A 20570-nucleotide genomic window follows, 5' to 3' on the forward strand; every position below is an offset into this window, starting at 1 on the left:
TTTACCGGAACTCATTAGGGTTACACAAATGGCGCATTGATTTAGTGGTGTGCCCCTTCAAGGAATAATGATGTTCATAAAATCGAATTTTTTATATTTTTCTTGAAATATAAAATGTTTTGAGTAAAACACTCAAGGTTTGAGTGCTCTGTGACATCCACATCAAGAGAAATGTCCTATCAAAGATACATGGTGCATGCCAAAAATGTGCACATTTTCAACATTTTGACCATTTTGTGCTTATTTCCCTAGATTTGCATTAAATACCAATTCTCAACATATAGTTTTAGACCGTTTATCTGCTAAAAACCGTTTTAAAATGAAAAGAAATTAGGTTTCATAATGGCAAAGGTCTATATATTAATGATTTTACAACAATCACCCCCCCCCTATAAAATAATTAAGATTTGAGAGGTTTAAAGACTTGTGCCGATTTGTCACCTTAAGACAATTTTGCTTCAAATCTGAGAAATATTAGTTTTCTCACAATTTTTGACAGTTTCTTTAACTTTGAAGGCCTCTGAGAGAATAAACTCAGCGCGACTTGCATCTAAAACGCATTAAATATATTCACTAACATAAAAACTATCTATATAAATCAAAAACCGCAATTTAATCGAAAGCCAACTTCAATTTTGGCTGAATCTCTCAAGAGCACGATTTTACGCCTAGGCCCTTCGAAGGAATAATGATGTTCATAGAATCGAATTTTTTTATATTTTTCTTGAAATATAAAATGTTTTGAGTAAAACACTCAAGGTTTGAGTGCTCTGTGACATCCACATCAAGAGAAATGTCCTATCAAAGATACATGGTGCATGCCAAAAATGTGCACATTTTCAACATTTTGACCATTTTGTGCTTATTTCCCTAGATTTGCATTAAATACCAATTCTCAACATATAGTTTTAGACCGTTTATCTGCTAAAAACCGTTTTAAAATGAAAAGAAATTAGGTTTCATAATGGCAAAGGTCTATATATTAATGATTTTACAACAATCACCCCCTATAAAATAATTAAGATTTGAGAGGTTTAAAGACTTGTGCCGATTTGTCACCTTAAGACAATTTTGCTTCAAATCTGAGAAATATTAGTTTTCTCACAATTTTTGACAGTTTCTTTAACTTTGAAGGCCTCTGAGAGAATAAACTCAGCGCGACTTGCATCTAAAACGCATTAAATATATTCACTAACATAAAAACTATCTATATAAATCAAAAACCGCAATTTAATCGAAAGCCAACTTCAATTTTGGCTGAATCTCTCAAGAGCACGATTTTACGCCTAGGCCCTTCGAAGGGCGCACACCACTAAATAATCTTCCCATTGAAACGCGTGTAAAAACACCGGTTTTCTTTGCTCATTTTGAGGCCTTTTGGGCTCGTTTTAAAATATTTTATGATGACCAGTCGATTGCAAATCGATGAAAGTTTAACATATGTTTCAATGTATGGGGGTTCTTCCATCTCGTTTTTTCCCGCTAGGAGGCCGCGAACAGCGCCCTCCCTGTTTTTGACATGCTCTCAAGACTGCAAACCCGATTCTGCCATTTTTTAATTCGCGGACCTATTTTCTCAATAATTATAAAAATGCGACTCTTTTTGGCGACTCAAATTTATGTATAGGCTTTACACTTTTATTTAAGCTAAAATTCGCCACTCTTTCTGATTAATAAGTCTACAGACCAGCCCAAAATACCTCAAAAAGTTTCTGTTTTTTACCGGAACTCATTAGGGTTACACAAATGGCGCATTGATTTAGTGGTGTGCCCGCTTCAAGGAATAATGATGTTCATAAAATCGAATTTTTTATATTTTTCTTGAAATATAAAATGTTTTGAGTAAAACACTCAAGGTTTGAGTGCTCTGTGACATCCACATCAAGAGAAATGTCCTATCAAAGATACATGGTGCATGCCAAAAATGTGCACATTTTCAACATTTTGACCATTTTGTGCTTATTTCCCTAGATTTGCATTAAATACCAATTCTCAACATATAGTTTTAGACCGTTTATCTGCTAAAAACCGTTTTAAAATGAAAAGAAATTAGGTTTCATAATGGCAAAGGTATATATATTAATGATTTTACAACAATCACCCCCTATAAAATAATTAAGATTTGAGAGGTTTAAAGACTTGTGCCGATTTGTCACCTTAAGACAATTTTGCTTCAAATCTGAGAAATATTAGTTTTCTCACAATTTTTGACAGTTTCTTTAACTTTGAAGGCCTCTGAGAGAATAAACTCAGCGCGACTTGCATCTAAAACGCATTAAATATATTCACTAACATAAAAACTATCTATATAAACCAAAAAACCGCAATTTAATCGAAAGCCAACTTCAATTTTGGCTGAATCTCTCAAGAGCACGATTTTACGCCTAGGCCCTTCGAAGGGCGCACACCACTAAATAATCTTCCCATTGAAACGCGTGTAAAAACACCGGGTTTCTTTGCTCATTTTGAAGCCTTTTGGGCTCGTTTTAAAATATTTTATGATGACCAGTCGATTGCAAATCGATGAAAGTTTAACATATGTTTCAATGTATGGGGGTTCTTCCATCTCGTTTTCCCGCTAGGAGGCCGCGAACAGCGCCCTCAGTGGTTTTCGGAGGCCGTCGAGTCTGTAAACCCGAATCTGCCATTTTTTAATTCGCGGACCTATTTTCTCAATAATTATAAAAATGCGACTTTTTTGGCGACTCAAATTTATGTATAGGCTTTACACTTTTATTTAAGCTAAAATTCGCCACTCTTTCTGATTAATAAGTCTACAGACCAGCCCAAAATACCTCAAAAAGTTTCTGTTTTTTACCGGAACTCATTAGGGTTACACAAATGGCGCATTGATTTAGTGGTGTGCCCCTTCAAGGAATAATGATGTTCATAAAATCGAATTTTTTTATATTTTTCTTGAAATATAAAATGTTTTGAGTAAAACACTCAAGGTTTGAGTGCTCTGTGACATCCACATCAAGAGAAATGTCCTATCAAAGATACATGGTGCATGCCAAAAATGTGCACATTTTCAACATTTTGACCATTTTGTGCTTATTTCCTAGATTTGCATTAAATACCAATTCTCAACATATAGTTTTAGACCGTTTATCTGTTAAAAACCGTTTTAAAATGAAAAGAAATTAGCTTTCATAATGGCAAAGGTCTATATATTAATGATTTTACAACAATCACCCCCCCCCCTATAAAATAATTAAGATTTGAGAGGTTTAAAGACTTGTGCCGATTTGTCACCTTAAGACAATTTTGCTTCAAATCTGAGAAATATTAGTTTTCTCACAATTTTTGACAGTTTCTTTAACTTTGAAGGCCTCTGAGAGAATAAACTCAGCGCGACTTGCATCTAAAACGCATTAAATATATTCACTAACATAAAAACTATCTATATAAATCAAAAAACCGCAATTTAATCGAAAGCCAACTTCAATTTTGGCTGAATCTCTCAAGAGCACGATTTTACGCCTAGGCCCTTCAAGGAATAATGATGTTCATAAAATCGAATTTTTTTGTATTTTTCTTGAAATATAAAATGTTTTGAGTAAAACACTCAAGGTTTGAGTGCTCTGTGACATCCACATCAAGAGAAATGTCCTATCAAAGATACATGGTGCATGCCAAAAATGTGCACATTTTCAACATTTTGACCATTTTGTGCTTATTTCCCTAGATTTGCATTAAATACCAATTCTCAACATATAGTTTTAGACCGTTTATCTGCTAAAAACCGTTTTAAAATGAAAAGAAATTAGGTTTCATAATGGCAAAGGTCTATATATTAATGATTTTACAACAATCACCCCCCTATAAAATAATTAAGATTTGAGAGGTTTAAAGACTTGTGCCGATTTGTCACCTTAAGACAATTTTGCTTCAAATCTGAGAAATATTAGTTTTCTCACAATTTTGACAGTTTCTTTAACTTTGAAGGCCTCTGAGAGAATAAACTCAGCGCGACTTGCATCTAAAACGCATTAAATATATTCACTAACATAAAAACTATCTATATAAATCAAAAACCGCAATTTAATCGAAAGCCAACTTCAATTTTGGCTGAATCTCTCAAGAGCACGATTTTACGCCTAGGCCCTTCGAAGGAATAATGATGTTCATAAAATCGAATTTTTTTATATTTTTCTTGAAATATAAAATGTTTTGAGTAAAACACTCAAGGTTTGAGTGCTCTGTGACATCCACATCAAGAGAAATGTCCTATCAAAGATACATGGTGCATGCCAAAAATGTGCACATTTTCAACATTTTGACCATTTTGTGCTTATTTCCCTAGATTTGCATTAAATACCAATTCTCAACATAAATAGTTTTAGACCGTTTATCTGCTAAAAACCGTTTTAAAATGAAAAGAAATTAGGTTTCATAATGGCAAAGGTCTATATATTAATGATTTTACAACAATCACCCCCCTATAAAATAATTAAGATTTGAGAGGTTTAAAGACTTGTGCCGATTTGTCACCTTAAGACAATTTTGCTTCAAATCTGAGAAATATTAGTTTTCTCACAATTTTTGACAGTTTCTTTAACTTTGAAGGCCTCTGAGAGAATAAACTCAGCGCGACTTGCATCTAAAACGCATTAAATATATTCACTAACATAAAAACTATCTATATAAATCAAAAACCGCAATTTAATCGAAAGCCAACTTCAATTTTGGCTGAATCTCTCAAGAGCACGATTTTACGCCTAGGCCCTTCGAAGGGCGCACACCACTAAATAATCTTCCCATTGAAACGCGTGTAAAAACACCGGTTTTCTTTGCTCATTTTGAGGCCTTTTGGGCTCGTTTTAAAATATTTTATGATGACCAGTCGATTGCAAATCGATGAAAGTTTAACATATGTTTCAATGTATGGGGTTCTTCCATCTCGTTTTTTCCCGCTAGGAGGCCGCGAACAGCGCCCTCCCTGTTTTTGACATGCTCTCAAGACTGCAAACCCGATTCTGCCATTTTTAATTCGCGGACCTATTTTCTCAATAATTATAAAAATGCGACGCTTTTGGCGACTCAAATTTATGTATAGGCTTTACACTTTTATTTAAGCTAAAATTCGCCACTCTTTCTGATTAATAAGTCTACAGACCAGCCCAAAATACCTCAAAAGTTTCTGTTTTTACCGGAACTCATTAGGGTTACACAAATGGCGCATTGATTTAGTGGTGTGCCCCTTCAAGGAATAATGATGTTCATAAAATCGAATTTTTTATATTTTTCTTGAAATATAAAATGTTTTGAGTAAAACACTCAAGGTTTGAGTGCTCTGTGACATACACATCAAGAGAAATGTCCTATCAAAGATACATGGTGCATGCCAAAAATGTGCACATTTTCAACATTTTGACCATTTTGTGCTTATTTCCTAGATTTGCATTAAATACCAATTCTCAACATATAGTTTTAGACCGTTTATCTGCTAAAAACCGTTTTAAAATGAAAAGAAATTAGGTTTCATAATGGCAAAGGTCTATATATTAATGATTTTACAACAATCACCCCCCCTATAAAATAATTAAGATTTGAGAGGTTTAAAGACTTGTGCCGATTTGTCACCTTAAGACAATTTTGCTTCAAATCTGAGAAATATTAGTTTTCTCACAATTTTTGACAGTTTCTTTAACTTTGAAGGCCTCTGAGAGAATAAACTCAGCGCGACTTGCATCTAAAACGCATTAAATATATTCACTAACATAAAAACTATCTATATAAATCAAAAACCGCAATTTAATCGAAAGCCAACTTCAATTTTGGCTGAATCTCTCAAGAGCACGATTTTACGCCTAGGCCCTTCGAAGGAATAATGATGTTCATAAAATCGAATTTTTTATATTTTTCTTGAAATATAAAATGTTTTGAGTAAAACACTCAAGGTTTGAGTGCTCTGTGACATCCACATCAAGAGAAATGTCCTATCAAAGATACATGGTGCATGCCAAAAATGTGCACATTTTCAACATTTTGACCATTTTGTGCTTATTTCCCTAGATTTGCATTAAATACCAATTCTCAACATATAGTTTTAGACCGTTTATCTGCTAAAAACCGTTTTAAAATGAAAAGAAATTAGGTTTCATAATGGCAAAGGTCTATATATTAATGATTTTACAACAATCACCCCCCCCCTATAAAATAATTAAGATTTGAGAGGTTTAAAGACTTGTGCCGATTTGTCACCTTAAGACAATTTTGCTTCAAATCTGAGAAATATTAGTTTTCTCACAATTTTTGACAGTTTCTTTAACTTTGAAGGCCTCTGAGAGAATAAACTCAGCGCGACTTGCATCTAAAACGCATTAAATATATTCACTAACATAAAAACTATCTATATAAATCAAAAACCGCAATTTAATCGAAAGCCAACTTCAATTTTGGCTGAATCTCTCAAGAGCACGATTTTACGCCTAGGCCCTTCGAAGGGCGCACACCACTAAATAATCTTCCCATTGAAACGCGTGTAAAAACACCGGTTTTCTTTGCTCATTTTGAGGCCTTTTGGGCTCGTTTTAAAATATTTTATGATGACCAGTCGATTGCAAATCGATGAAAGTTTAACATATGTTTCAATGTATGGGGTTCTTCCATCTCGTTTTTTCCCGCTAGGAGGCCGCGAACAGCGCCCTCCCTGTTTTTGACATGCTCTCAAGACTGCAAACCCGATTCTGCCATTTTTTAATTCTCTGACCTATTTTCTCAATAATTATAAAAATGCGACTTTTTTGTCGACTCAAATTTATGTATAGGCTTTACACTTTTATTTAAGCTAAAATTCGCCACTCTTTCTGATTAATAAGTCTACAGACCAGCCCAAAATACCTCAAAAAGTTTCTGTTTTTACCGGAACTCATTAGGGTTACACAAATGGCGCATTGATTTAGTGGTGTGCCCCTTCAAGGAATAATGATGTTCATAAAATCGAATTTTTTATATTTTTCTTGAAATATAAAATGTTTTGAGTAAAACACTCAAGGTTTGAGTGCTCTGTGACATCCACATCAAGAGAAATGTCCTATCAAAGATACAAAAAAAAAAAAAAAATGTGCACATTTTCAACATTTTGACCATTTTGTGCTTATTTCCCTAGATTTGCATTTAAATACCAATTCTCAACATATAGTTTTAGACCGTTTATCTGCTAAAAACCGTTTTAAAATGAAAAGAAATTAGCTTTCATAATGGCAAAGGTCTATATATTAATGATTTTACAACAATCACCCCCCTATAAAATAATTAAGATTTGAGAGGTTTAAAGACTTGTGCCGATTTGTCACCTTAAGACAATTTTGCTTCAAATCTGAGAAATATTAGTTTTCTCACAATTTTTGACAGTTTCTTTAACTTTGAAGGCCTCTGAGAGAATAAACTCAGCGCGACTTGCATCTAAAACGCATTAAATATATTCACTAACATAAAAACTATCTATATAAATCAAAAACCGCAATTTAATCGAAAGCCAACTTCAATTTTGGCTGAATCTCTCAAGAGCACGATTTTACGCCTAGGCCCTTCAAGGAATAATGATGTTCATAAAATCGAATTTTTTATATTTTCTTGAAATATAAAATGTTTTGAGTAAAACACTCAAGGTTTGAGTGCTCTGTGACATCCACATCAAGAGAAATGTCCTATCAAAGATACATGGTGCATGCCAAAAATGTGCACATTTTCAACATTTTGACCATTTTGTGCTTATTTCCCTAGATTTGCATTAAATACCAATTCTCAACATATAGTTTTAGACCGTTTATCTGCTAAAAACCGTTTTAAAATGAAAAGAAATTAGGTTTCATAATGGCAAAGGTCTATATATTAATGATTTTACAACAATCACCCCCCTATAAAATAATTAAGATTTGAGAGGTTTAAAGACTTGTGCCGATTTGTCACCTTAAGACAATTTTGCTTCAAATCTGAGAAATATTAGTTTTCTCACAATTTTTGACAGTTTCTTTAACTTTGAAGGCCTCTGAGAGAATAAACTCAGCGCGACTTGCATCTAAAACGCATTAAATATATTCACTAACATAAAAACTATCTATATAAATCAAAAACCGCAATTTAATCGAAAGCCAACTTCAATTTTGGCTGAATCTCTCAAGAGCACGATTTTACGCCTAGGCCCTTCGAAGGAATAATGATGTTCATAAAATCGAATTTTTTTATATTTTTCTTGAAATATAAAATGTTTTGAGTAAAACACTCAAGGTTTGAGTGCTCTGTGACATCCACATCAAGAGAAATGTCCTATCAAAGATACATGGTGCATGCCAAAAATGTGCACATTTTCAACATTTTGACCATTTTGTGCTTATTTCCCTAGATTTGCATTAAATACCAATTCTCAACATATATAGTTTTAGACCGTTTATCTGCTAAAATCGCTTTAAAATGAAAAGAAATTAGGTTTCATAATGGCAAAGGTCTATATATTAATGATTTTACAACAATCAGCCCCCCCCCTATAAAATAATTAAGATTTGAGAGGTTTAAAGACTTGTGCCGATTTGTCACCTTAAGACAATTTTGCTTCAAATCTGAGAAATATTAGTTTTCTCACAATTTTTGTCAGTTTCTTTAACTTTGAAGGCCTCTGAGAGAATAAACTCAGCGCGACTTGCATCTAAAACGCATTAAATATATTCACTAACATAAAAACTATCTATATAAATCAAAAACCGCAATTTAATCGAAAGCCAACTTCAATTTTGGCTGAATCTCTCAAGAGCACGATTTTACGCCTAGGCCCTTCGAAGGGCGCACACCACTAAATAATCTTCCCATTGAAACGCGTGTAAAAACACCGGTTTTCTTTGCTCATTTTGAGGCCTTTTGGGCTCGTTTTAAAATATTTTATGATGACCAGTCGATTGCAAATCGATGAAAGTTTAACATATGTTTCAATGTATGGGGGTTCTTCCATCTCGTTTTCCCGCTAGGAGGCCGCGAACAGCGCCCTCCCTGTTTTTGACATGCTCTCAAGACTGCAAACCCGATTCTGCCATTTTTTAATTCGCGGACCTATTTTCTCAATAATTATAAAAATGCGACTTTTTTGGCGACTCAAATTTATGTATAGGCTTTACACTTTTATTTAAGCTAAAATTCGCCACTCTTTCTGATTAATAAGTCTACAGACCAGCCCAAAATACCTCAAAAAGTTTCTGTTTTTTCACCGGAACTCATTAGGGTTACACAAATGGCGCATTGATTTAGTGGTGTGCCCCCTTCAAGGAATAATGATGTTCATAAAATTGAATTTTTTTATATTTTTCTTGAAATATAAAATGTTTTGAGTAAAACACTCAAGGTTTGAGTGCTCTGTGACATCCACATCAAGAGAAATGTCCTATCAAAGATACATGGTGCATGCCAAAAATGTGCACATTTTCAACAATTTGACCATTTGTGCTTATTTACCTAGATTTGCATTAAATACCAATTCTCAACATATAGTTTTAGACCGTTTATCTGCTAAAAACCGTTTTAAAATGAAAAGAAATTAGGTTTCATAATGGCAAAGGTCTATATATTAATGATTTAACAACAATCACCCCCCCCCCTATAAAATAATTAAGATTTGAGAGGTTTAAAGACTTGTGCCGATTTGTCACCTTAAGACAATTTTGCTTCAAATCTGAGAAATATTAGTTTTCTCACAATTTTTGACAGTTTCTTTAACTTTGAAGGCCTCTGAGAGAATAAACTCAGCGCGACTTGCATCTAAAACGCATTAAATATATTCACTAACATAAAAACTATCTATATAAATCAAAAAACCGCAATTTAATCGAAAGCCAACTTCAATTTTGGCTGAATCTCTCAAGAGCACGATTTTACGCCTAGGCCCTTCGAAGGAATAATGATGTTCATAAAATCGAATTTTTTATATTTTTCTTGAAATATAAAATGTTTTGAGTAAAACACTCAAGGTTTGAGTGCTCTGTGACATCCACATCAAGAGAAATGTCCTATCAAAGATACATGGTGCATGCCAAAATGTGCACATTTTCAACATTTTGACCATTTTGTGCTTATTTCCCTAGATTTGCATTAAATACCAATTCTCAACATATAGTTTTAGACCGTTTATCTGCTAAAAACCGTTTTAAAATGAAAAGAAATTAGGTTTCATAATGGCAAAGGTCTATATATTAATGATTTTACAACAATCACCCCCCCCCTATAAAATAATTAAGATTTGAGAGGTTTAAAGACTTGTGCCGATTTGTCACCTTAAGACAATTTTGCTTCAAATCTGAGAAATATTAGTTTTCTCACAATTTTTGACAGTTTCTTTAACTTTGAAGGCCTCTGAGAGAATAAACTCAGCGCGACTTGCATCTAAAACGCATTAAATATATTCACTAACATAAAAACTATCTATATAAATCAAAAACCGCAATTTAATCGAAAGCCAACTTCAATTTTGGCTGAATCTCTCAAGAGCACGATTTTACGCCTAGGCCCTTCGAAGGGCGCACACCACTAAATAATCTTCCCATTGAAACGCGTGTAAAAACACCGGTTTTCTTTGCTCATTTTGAGGCCTTTTGGGCTCGTTTTAAAATATTTTATGATGACCAGTCGATTGCAAATCGATGAAAGTTTAACATATGTTTCAATGTATGGGGTTCTTCCATCTCGTTTTTCCCGCTAGGAGGCCGCGAACAGCGCCCTCCCTGTTTTTGACATGCTCTCAAGACTGCAAACCCGATTCTGCCATTTTTTAATTCGCGGACCTATTTTCTCAATAATTATAAAATGCGACTTTTTGGCGACTCAAATTTATGTATAGGCTTTACACTTTTATTTAAGCTAAAATTCGCCACTCTTTCTGATTAATAAGTCTACAGACCAGCCCAAAATACCTCAAAAAGTTTCTGTTTTTTACCGGAACTCATTAGGGTTACACAAATGGCGCATTGATTTAGTGGTGTGCCCCCTTCAAGGAATAATGATGTTCATAAAAGCGAATTTTTTTATATTTTTCTTGAAATATAAAATGTTTTGAGTAAAACACTCAAGGTTTGAGTGCTCTGTGACATCCACATCAAGAGAAATGTCCTATCAAAGATACATGGTGCATGCCAAAAATGTGCACATTTTCAACATTTTGACCATTTTGTGCTTATTTCCCTAGATTTGCATTAAATACCAATTCTCAACATATAGTTTTAGACCGTTTATCTGCTAAAAACCGTTTTAAAATGAAAAGAAATTAGGTTTCATAATGGCAAAGGTCTTTATATTAATGATTTTACAACAATCACCCCCCCCCCCCCTATAAAATAATTAAGATTTGAGAGGTTTAAAGACTTGTGCCGATTTGTCACCTTAAGACAATTTTGCTTCAAATCTGAGAAATATTAGTTTTCTCACAATTTTTGTCAGTTTCTTTAACTTTGAAGGCCTCTGTGGGAATATACTCAGCGCGACTTGCATCTAAAACGCATTAAATATATTCACTAACATAAAAACTATCTATATAAATCAAAAACCGCAATTTAATCGAAAGCCAACTTCAATTTTGGCTGAATCTCTCAAGAGCACGATTTTACGCCTAGGCCCTTCGAAGGGCGCACACCACTAAATAATCTTCCCATTGAAACGCGTGTAAAAACACCGGTTTTCTTTGCTCATTTTGAGGCCTTTTGGGCTCGTTTTAAAATATTTTATGATGACCAGTCGATTGCAAATCGATGAAAGTTTAACATATGTTTCAATGTATGGGGTTCTTCCATCTCGTTTTCCCGCTAGGAGGCCGCGAACAGCGCCCTCCCTGTTTTTGACATGCTCTCAAGACTGCAAACCCGATTCTGCCATTTTTAATTCGCGGACCTATTTTCTCAATAATTATAAAATGCGACTTTTTTGGCGACTCAAATTTATGTATAGGCTTTACACTTTTATTTAAGCTAAAATTCGCCACTCTTTCTGATTAATAAGTCTACAGACCAGCCCAAAATACCTCAAAAAGTTTCTGTTTTTTACCGGAACTCATTAGGGTTACACAAATGGCGCATTGATTTAGTGGTGTGCCCCTTCAAGGAATAATGATGTTCATAAAATCGAATTTTTTTATATTTTTCTTGAAATATAAAATGTTTTGAGTAAAACACTCAAGGTTTGAGTGCTCTGTGACATCCACATCAAGAGAAATGTCCTACCTCCCTGATATGTAAGTGACAAATAACAGAAAAAACAACTCCCATATATGTGCCATATTTGCATTGGGCATAAGTACAGTCCACCATTCCATATGGAGGATGGGCTATACTTTATCGATTGAGTTTGCTGGAGTAATTTGAGGTTTAAGTACTGCAAAGGTCGAATCATGTTTGGTGTGCAGAATGACTGCATTACGTACCCATGGAAACCTTTGAACAAATAAATATCACGGCTCATTGGATGGTTATGATGAAAATAAATAGGCCTACACGATTTATTGAGTCATGAAAACATACAAAGGAAAACATCATTAAACCTAGCCCGATAGTACCCACGGTACCCATTGACACGGTTAAAAATTGTTTATAACTTCTGTTCATCCAGGAATTGACATGTTATTAATTTTGTCAATAAGCTTCAATAGATTGCAGTGACATTCAAATAATTACCGCTATAGGCCCTATCCCCATGCCCCAGTTCGTTTATTTTTCTGCAGAACATTTTTATATAGAATTCAGGTAACAAAATTGCGATTTTGTTACATGCAAAAACATTTGATGCTTTACCGTCGCAGAACCACGGTCAACCACCCGTTATGGAAATCGAAAACTTCCTAATACGCCCGAGTGACAAGATAATATGTCACCATATCAATATTGATAATCTTTACATCTCAACAAGTGATGGCACTTAGAAAGCTCTCGGTACTTATAAAGCTTTAATAATATTATGACAAATGATAATTTAGTTTTTATGAATAAGGCCTATTTCATATCAAGTTCGACATAGTGGACTTTCAACATTTACATCGTCGCGGACAACAGCAGCGGACCTATTCATATTCAACATTGTAGACTTTTGAACCCGTCGACACCGGGGCTTCGACATAGTGCCCCGGGGCTATTATGCTCTGTATAAACCGATTTAACATGCTTTTAGATTTCTTACCTATTCATTGATGCCATGTGGTCCCATGATGCCATGTGGTACCATATCCTTGATCCCATGAGGAGGCTGTCGACGCGACGTTGCCTGACCTTGCCGCCGCTTCCGCCTGGGCCGGGCTGGGCCCCTGCCGCCGTCGCGTCGAGGCGTATCGTCGGTACTAGTGTTACGCCGTATTCTTAGATTTTGTAGAGGCGCAGCATGATCTAAGTTTGCGCAGTGCGCAAATGATGCCACAGCAACAATCAATAGAGCGAGAACTAGTACTACCTTTGCCATCTCTATTCGTGTAGCATGTATGTTTGTGAGCAAACTGATATTTTGTTAGACTCTTTATAGTTTTCTGCATGAGCGAATAAGCTCGAATAGAATAGGAATCATAGGTTCATTGGCATAACTTGTTAATCACGTGATGTTATACACAGTCTGGCCTGCAAACGTGGCAAAGAAAATACATTGGTGCCCCCCAAATTGACGGGTTACCCGTTGTATTTATTCTGGGATAGAGCATTTCTTGCTGAGATCGTTTTTCCACCATGATGGGATAATTCTGAATTGATACTTAATTTGGGTGTACTTTGTCTTGGGTCCAATCTCTATCATGGAAAGTTTGCTATTCTAAATATATGATTGGTTGTTAAGGTGGCGCCCTTGCTTGGCTGCGTACCGAATTCAGATCGTGTCTCTTGATTTTCAGAGATTTTATCCTATTTTTGTGATTGATTCATCTAATTAAGCTTGTATACGCTTTTGTAACTGTATCAGGACCTGTCTGCGTCTGGAAAATTGCAAATCTGCACGCTCCGATCAGATATATGGACTTGAACTGTGTTTTTCGTTTTCGATGAACCATCGCCACTGTAAGCTACTGTACTGATTTCTATGTATTTGCTATTGTATTACTGTTTCAATACACAAAACTTGTGTTTTCGTCGCTTCGATCATGAATCCACTTATGTACGCAAGAGCTACCTTATCTACGATACGTCAAGGTGTGATAAACAATCAATATCAACTTGATCGATCAACATGGAAGAACTTATGCGCATTGAACATTGCGAGAAAAACACAACGGGGTTGTCGCGCGGGGCGAAATAAACAGCGCCAAATCCCTGTTCGCGTCACTGCCCGATCAAGTGAAAGTGATTTTCAACCATATAAACCACTTTCTGTCTCAATGAAAAGTTTAATGTACAAAAATAAACTTATAAACAAGAACCTCGTCAACGTAAATAGACAGACACCATACAAATCTTTCGAATGCAATCTTGCTACTTGGAATGCCCGCTCGATGAGTAAGAAAATTGGCTCTATTTGTGATTTTGTCATTGGTAATAAAATCGACATATTGACAATAACTGAATCTTGGCTCAGGGGAGATGAACGCGATAATAAGAAAATTGCCGATCTAAAAAACACCCTCCCTGACTTTGATTTGATCCACAGTCCAAGAGTTGGGCGTACTGGAGGCGGTGTCTGTGTCCTTCTACGGAAGGGCTTTTCAGTTTCCCAACATGACATTCAACAGTTTCAATCCTTCCAGTATATGGACATGTCCGTCTCTTCTGGCATGAAATCAGTTAGACTTGTCACAATCTATAGACCACACAAATCCAAAAAGAACAAAGCTACTGCTTCGACATTCTTCTCAGAATTCTCCACCCTTCTTGAGATGAATTCTACTGGAAAGACGCCTGTTACCTTCATAGGTGATTTTAACTTCCACATGGATGACTTGACTGATCGCGAAGCTGAAGGATTTCGAGATTTGCTAGCCTCTGCTGATCTTGTCCAACACGTCAAGGAACCCACGCATATCGGAGGTCACATATTAGATCTTGTGATCTCGTGTGGATCTGATAACGTTGTATCTAATGTGGTTGTTCACAAGGGCCTGCCATCTGACCATTATGCTGTTTCTTGCAATTTGGACATCACTCGACCATTAACTTCAAAGCATGTCTTTAAAGTGCGTAACTATACCGTGAAGTTGACTTCGATCGGTTTAGAGCTGAGCTGCGTGAATCTTCTTTGTTCTCTGACAAAGAAAATGATCCTGACTATCTTGCTGAACAATATGACACCACACTGCGTGATCTTGTTGACAAACATGCTCCTGAAGTAAGGCGTGAAATCACTCTTCGCCCAAACGCACCTTGGTTTACTCCTTCTCTTCAAGCTGCCAAGCAGAAGAAACGTCAATGTGAGAGAGCCTGGAAAAAATCGGGTTTAGAATGCCACAGACAAATATTCCAAGAACAATGCAAGGAATATCATAAGCTGCTCTACGATGCCAAAACTACCTACCATAAATCGCAAGTTGACAATACCAATGACCGTCAGCTTTTCAAAGTCATTGATAATATTTGTGTTGGAAAACGCGAACAGATTCTTCCATCTAGTGACTCCGAAAAAGACCTTGCTGATAACTTTGCCGACTACTTTGCTTCCAAGATTCGCGACATCAGACAAGAACTTGATCAGGATAAAGATAATGAGAACAGTATTAGCCATCCATTTGAATCCTGCCAGAGTCATTTCAGCGAGTTTAGCCAGGTAACAGATGAGGATGTGCGAAAGTTTATTCAGAAGTCGCCAACCAAATCATGTCCATTAGATCCGGTTCCTACTTGGCTCTTGAAAGAAGAACTCCTTGACGAACTTACTCCTATCATCCCGAAGTTAGTCAAAAGATCGTTCTCCTATGGACGATTCCCTACATCGTTCAAACGTGCTCGTGTTGTACCATCCTTAAAGAAGCCAAAAATGGATCGCGAAGTTTTAAAAAACTATCGGCCCATATCCAACCTCAGCTTCTTGTCCAAACTCGAAGAAAGAATTGCTGCTTCTCAGATCCAAGACTATCTTTCTGCAAACAATCTTTATGCGCATGTCCAGTCTGCTTACCGCAGCTGCCATAGCACGGAATCAGCGCTATTGCGGGTTCAAAATGACCTTCTTTCAGCTGTGGATAGTCAGAAGGAGGCAGTTCTCGTGTTGTTAGATCTCTCCAGCGCCTTCGACACGATCGACCATCGCATTTTCTTGAATCGCCTTAACTCTCGCTATGGAATTGAAGATAAAGCACTTGACTGGTTTACTTCGTACATGGACAATCGCAGTTAGCAAATTGTCATTGGTGACAGTGTTTCCGTATCACAACCGTTGGAATTTGGCGTTCCCCAAGGCTCAGTGGTGGGACCGCTATCTTTCATTATGTACACGGCACCCCTTGAGGACATCATCTCTGCTCACGGAATACACTCAATGATATACGCCGACGACACTCAACTATTCTTGTCTCTCAAGCCATCTGATAGATCACATACCCTGCCGCTTCTAGAGGAGTGTATCTGTGATGTTAAGCAATGGGCTGTCGCTAATAAACTGATGATGAACGATAGCAAAACCGAAGTCATTCATATCAGGTCGCGTTTTGCTAAGATTCCTGCAATGCCTCCTCTAACTGTTGGTGCTACGTCGGTCGAGATTTCTGACATTGCCCGCAACCTCGGTGTTGTTATGGACGGTCACCTGTCTATGTGCACCCACGTGAACAACATCTGTAGATCTGCTACCATCGCCATCAGGAAGATTGGTCAGATCCGTCCATGCCTTGACCAACATACCACCGAGCGTCTCGTTCACGCGTTTATTACGTCTCGTTTGGACAGTTGCAATTCGTTGCTCTACGGCCTTCCTGACTCGCAAATAATGAAATTGCAGCGGGTACAAAACACAGCTGCCAGACTCGTTGCCAAGGTCAGAAAATATGATAGTATATCACTTGTTCTTGACGATTTGCACTGGCTGACAGTTAAGAAGCGCGTCATCTTCAAGATACTGCTGTTGACATTTAAAGCGCTGAACGGTCTGGCACCTGCTTATCTCACTGAGCTTCTAACAACTTACTCTCCTGGTCACCGTGGACTCAGATCAAGTACGCAGAATCTTCTGCAACCACCAACTAAGAACTGGTCTACGGTATCATATGGCTCAAGAGCATTCTGCCACGCTGCTCCTTCACTGTGGAACAATCTTCCCGACCATATCAAGAAATCTAACTCTCTTGACTCATTCAAACGTGTCCTCAAAACTCATCTCTTCAAACTCAATATTCACGGCTGGAAAATCTAATCATCTTTTGTTCGTGTGTTTCTGACTTTCTCGTTTGGGACTTATGATGTTTTGCTTGAATGTTGTTTTATAATATGCTGTAGTTTAAGATATATAGTTGGTATTTATTGCTGTCTACAGATCTCCATGAACCTGCCTTTTTGGTTTTGGGCTCTCGTTTATGTATTCTTTGGAGGTTTGTAGACTTTTGTAGTACCTATTTTGTGCAATTTGATGCCTATGCTTAATTATGTTGGTGCTATATTTTGTTGTAGTTTAAGATATTTTGTTGTCGTCTACAGATCTCCATCAACCAGCTCTCCGGTTGCTCGTTGTGTTTCTGCTGCTGCTTGGAGATCTGTAGATGTTTTACATTTTGTTGTTGTTTTGTAAAGCGCTTTGAGGTCTTTGGACTGAAAGCGCTATATAAGCGGGTTTTTTATTATTATTATTATTATTATTCAGATTTGGGTTTTAGCGTTTCATATTTGAAAGAACTAATGTTTAATTGCAACATTTCGAAACCACAAACCAAAACTGGGTGCTATGATGTACAAGATTGGGCTACGAGTATGCATTTTACCAAGTTAGCAATAGGTAATTGCTTCATTTTGCATATGCATGACTTTCTTTATTATACTCAAAATCGGATTTTATTCTACATGTTATAGATGAGGTGACATGTGTTTACATTTGATACGCCCTCTGTTGGTCTGTGATCAAAACTGTCAGGCACAAAACACTATAGTTTACATGGAAGAAGTTGATTTTTATTCATTAACTTTGGTTTCAAAGCAAATAATACAAAAAATGGTATCAATCTTGTTTATAAATGCATCAAGCTATATACATAATATCACACAAAACTTCAAAGGTTTTTAGAAGTTGAGTTTTAAAGAGATTTATGTGGTCTGTCATAGACACTTCTGTGTTATTTTGCCTGCTTTGAAACAACAGAGGGCGGTCTGAATGTAAACATGTGACATCATAGGTCACCTCATCTATAAGGAAGTTGTTTACGTGCATTAGGCTCCTTCACAGCCGGTTTATGTCGTGTATGTTTGCGAGTGAGCCACAAGCAGACTGGGTTGCCAGGGACTACAGGACAAATACCTGTTTCTGACTATAACTATTAGCAAGGTCTGGATTTGGCACCCTACTGATAATGGTTAATTGGAAATCTGAAAATAAACACTTATTTTGTAAACAGATGATACTCTGTGATTATTTATGGATGGAAACTTAGGAAATTGCTGTTAATGGAATAATTGATATATTAAACATACTTTTTGTTTTGTCAACTATAAAAATCCATTCACAAATAAGGTTTTTAGGAACCATTTGACATTAAATATTTTGAACAATTGCTCTATGAAAATGATATAAATGCACCCCTGCTGCATCCAGGCTACTGATAAGCTGTCATAAAGTGACCACTAATTCAACAATTATGATGAGCAATTATCTGACCGGACAGGAACCAAGCTGGGTATAAGGTGCCCAGGCACCTGCACTGTTAACTAGGGTTAGTTTATACCATCACTAATTGATGTTGGGAGTGACACTAGTGGGGGGGTTAAATACCAGTAATTGGGGTAGATAGTTGCTTTGGTTTTATACATTTTGGTAGAGCAACTGGGCAGTTAGTAGTAACAATTATAATCAACACATTCAGAAAATAAAGATTGAGTTGAGCCAGGGAACCCCTGGGATTGAGTAATCAGTCTTTTTGATTATAATTGTTAAAAGGTCATTTGAGCCTGAGGTGGAATAAGTATATATTGTTGGATTGTCAGAATGTTCAAAGTCATGTCATAAAACGTAATCACAAAGTCGTCTGAATATAGATTGTTGGATTGATGCGAAACTCGGTGGATGTGATTTCCATTGATCCCTTCGTGTGTACAATTATAACTTAAATGTAGACATATTTAACACACATTTTTCAATTTAGCTTATAGTATGTCATTGGTGGTATTCGTGGTAACAACATTTCCAACCCGGTTAGTTGTGCATGTGCTACACACAAAAAATTACTAACATTCCATTTACTTGTCAATATAAAATTATGAAACATGAATTTCATCCATGGTGTTGTCTTTTTAAAGACATTTCTTGTTGACACTCAACCAGCTCAGAAAGCATCGCGATAGGGAATCAGTCATGGAGCTATTAAGAATGGAGAGGCAATAGATTATGTAACGCATTGTACACTTGTGCCGATTTGAAATCTGACAAGCTATTCATCGAAAGGTACCTTTTGTTTGGGACAAAGGGCTTCCACCATTAAATCGGTAAGCTGACCCGACAGTGTATTAACGCTTTACCTAGCAGACTACTGCCAATAAGTGATCAAACGAAAGTCGCGTGAAAGCGCTTAGGGACCGTTCATTATTTCTACCGGAGGGGGGGGGCCGGGAGCAGATAGAAAGTCACTGCCGAAAACTATATGCCCCCCCTTCTCCGATAATAAAAACCATATGACCCCCCCTCCGAGCTACATGAAAATCATATGACCCCCCCCCCCACCAACCAAAATAGAAAGTATTGCTGCATGCTGCAGAGGAGTGGGGTCTTTGTAATTTTGGTTATAGGGATGTGCCACACAGACCTTTGAATGCCGACTTTCTCGCATCTGTACCATTTTTCATCACCATGTAGCAGTGATGTTCATTTATATTATAGGCACAGCTTCAAGTAGCTAGTGGACTAAAGCGCTGAAGTATGCAATAGATGCGCACATGGATCAGCTGCCTCAACGCATCCCGTCACTGCCACATAGTGACATATCAGACTGAAAAGTTATGCCATTAAAAGGAATAAAAAGTAGTGACATCTTACCATAAATCAGTGATGTACAGTGGCATAGATTTCTTTTAAACATGGGGGGTGGAAAAAAGTATAGTGAATCCAGCACCTTTTGGTGGCAAAATAAGTTTATGGTTCAAATGCGCGCAAAGCGCTCGAAAAAATTTGATATTTTAAAGCTAAACTGATGAAATATGGTGCAAAAGAGGAATAAATGCGCACGAAGCGCGCGGAAATTTGTACTTTTTGGGCTAAAATGGGCAAATATGTGGTCAGAAACCTATATTCAGGCGTCAACATTGATTGTATGGAGCATCCCCCTGGCAAAATATTGGGGGGGGGGGGGATCTACGCCTATGTTGATGTATCAATTGGACTCAAGTCCACTTTTTGCCGGACTCGGACACCAACAGACTCGGTTCGACTCAAACTTGGACACAGAAGGTCCAATTAGATCCATGTAAAATGTGAAATGATTATCTAAAAATGTCAAAATAGATCTC

General features: G+C 36.6%; 2 protein-coding genes across 2 annotated transcripts; both read left to right on the forward strand.

Moving 5' to 3' along the window:
* Positions 1 to 14695: 14695 nt before the first annotated feature.
* On the forward strand, positions 14696 to 16269 carry LOC140157774 (uncharacterized). Its single transcript, XM_072181023.1, has 2 exons — positions 14696 to 15035; positions 15191 to 16269. Exons 1-2 carry the CDS (start codon positions 14696 to 14698, stop codon positions 16267 to 16269), a joined length of 1419 nt encoding a protein of 472 aa, XP_072037124.1.
* Positions 16270 to 16359: 90 nt separating this feature from the next.
* Positions 16360 to 17280, forward strand: LOC140157775 (uncharacterized). Its single transcript, XM_072181024.1, has one exon. The coding sequence runs from the start codon at positions 16360 to 16362 to the stop codon at positions 17278 to 17280; it is 921 nt and encodes a 306-aa protein (XP_072037125.1).
* The last annotated feature ends 3290 nt before the right edge of the window (positions 17281 to 20570 follow it).

This window comes from Amphiura filiformis, chromosome 7, assembly GCF_039555335.1.
Source record: "Amphiura filiformis chromosome 7, Afil_fr2py, whole genome shotgun sequence".
Lineage (NCBI taxonomy): Eukaryota > Metazoa > Echinodermata > Ophiuroidea > Amphilepidida > Amphiuridae > Amphiura > Amphiura filiformis.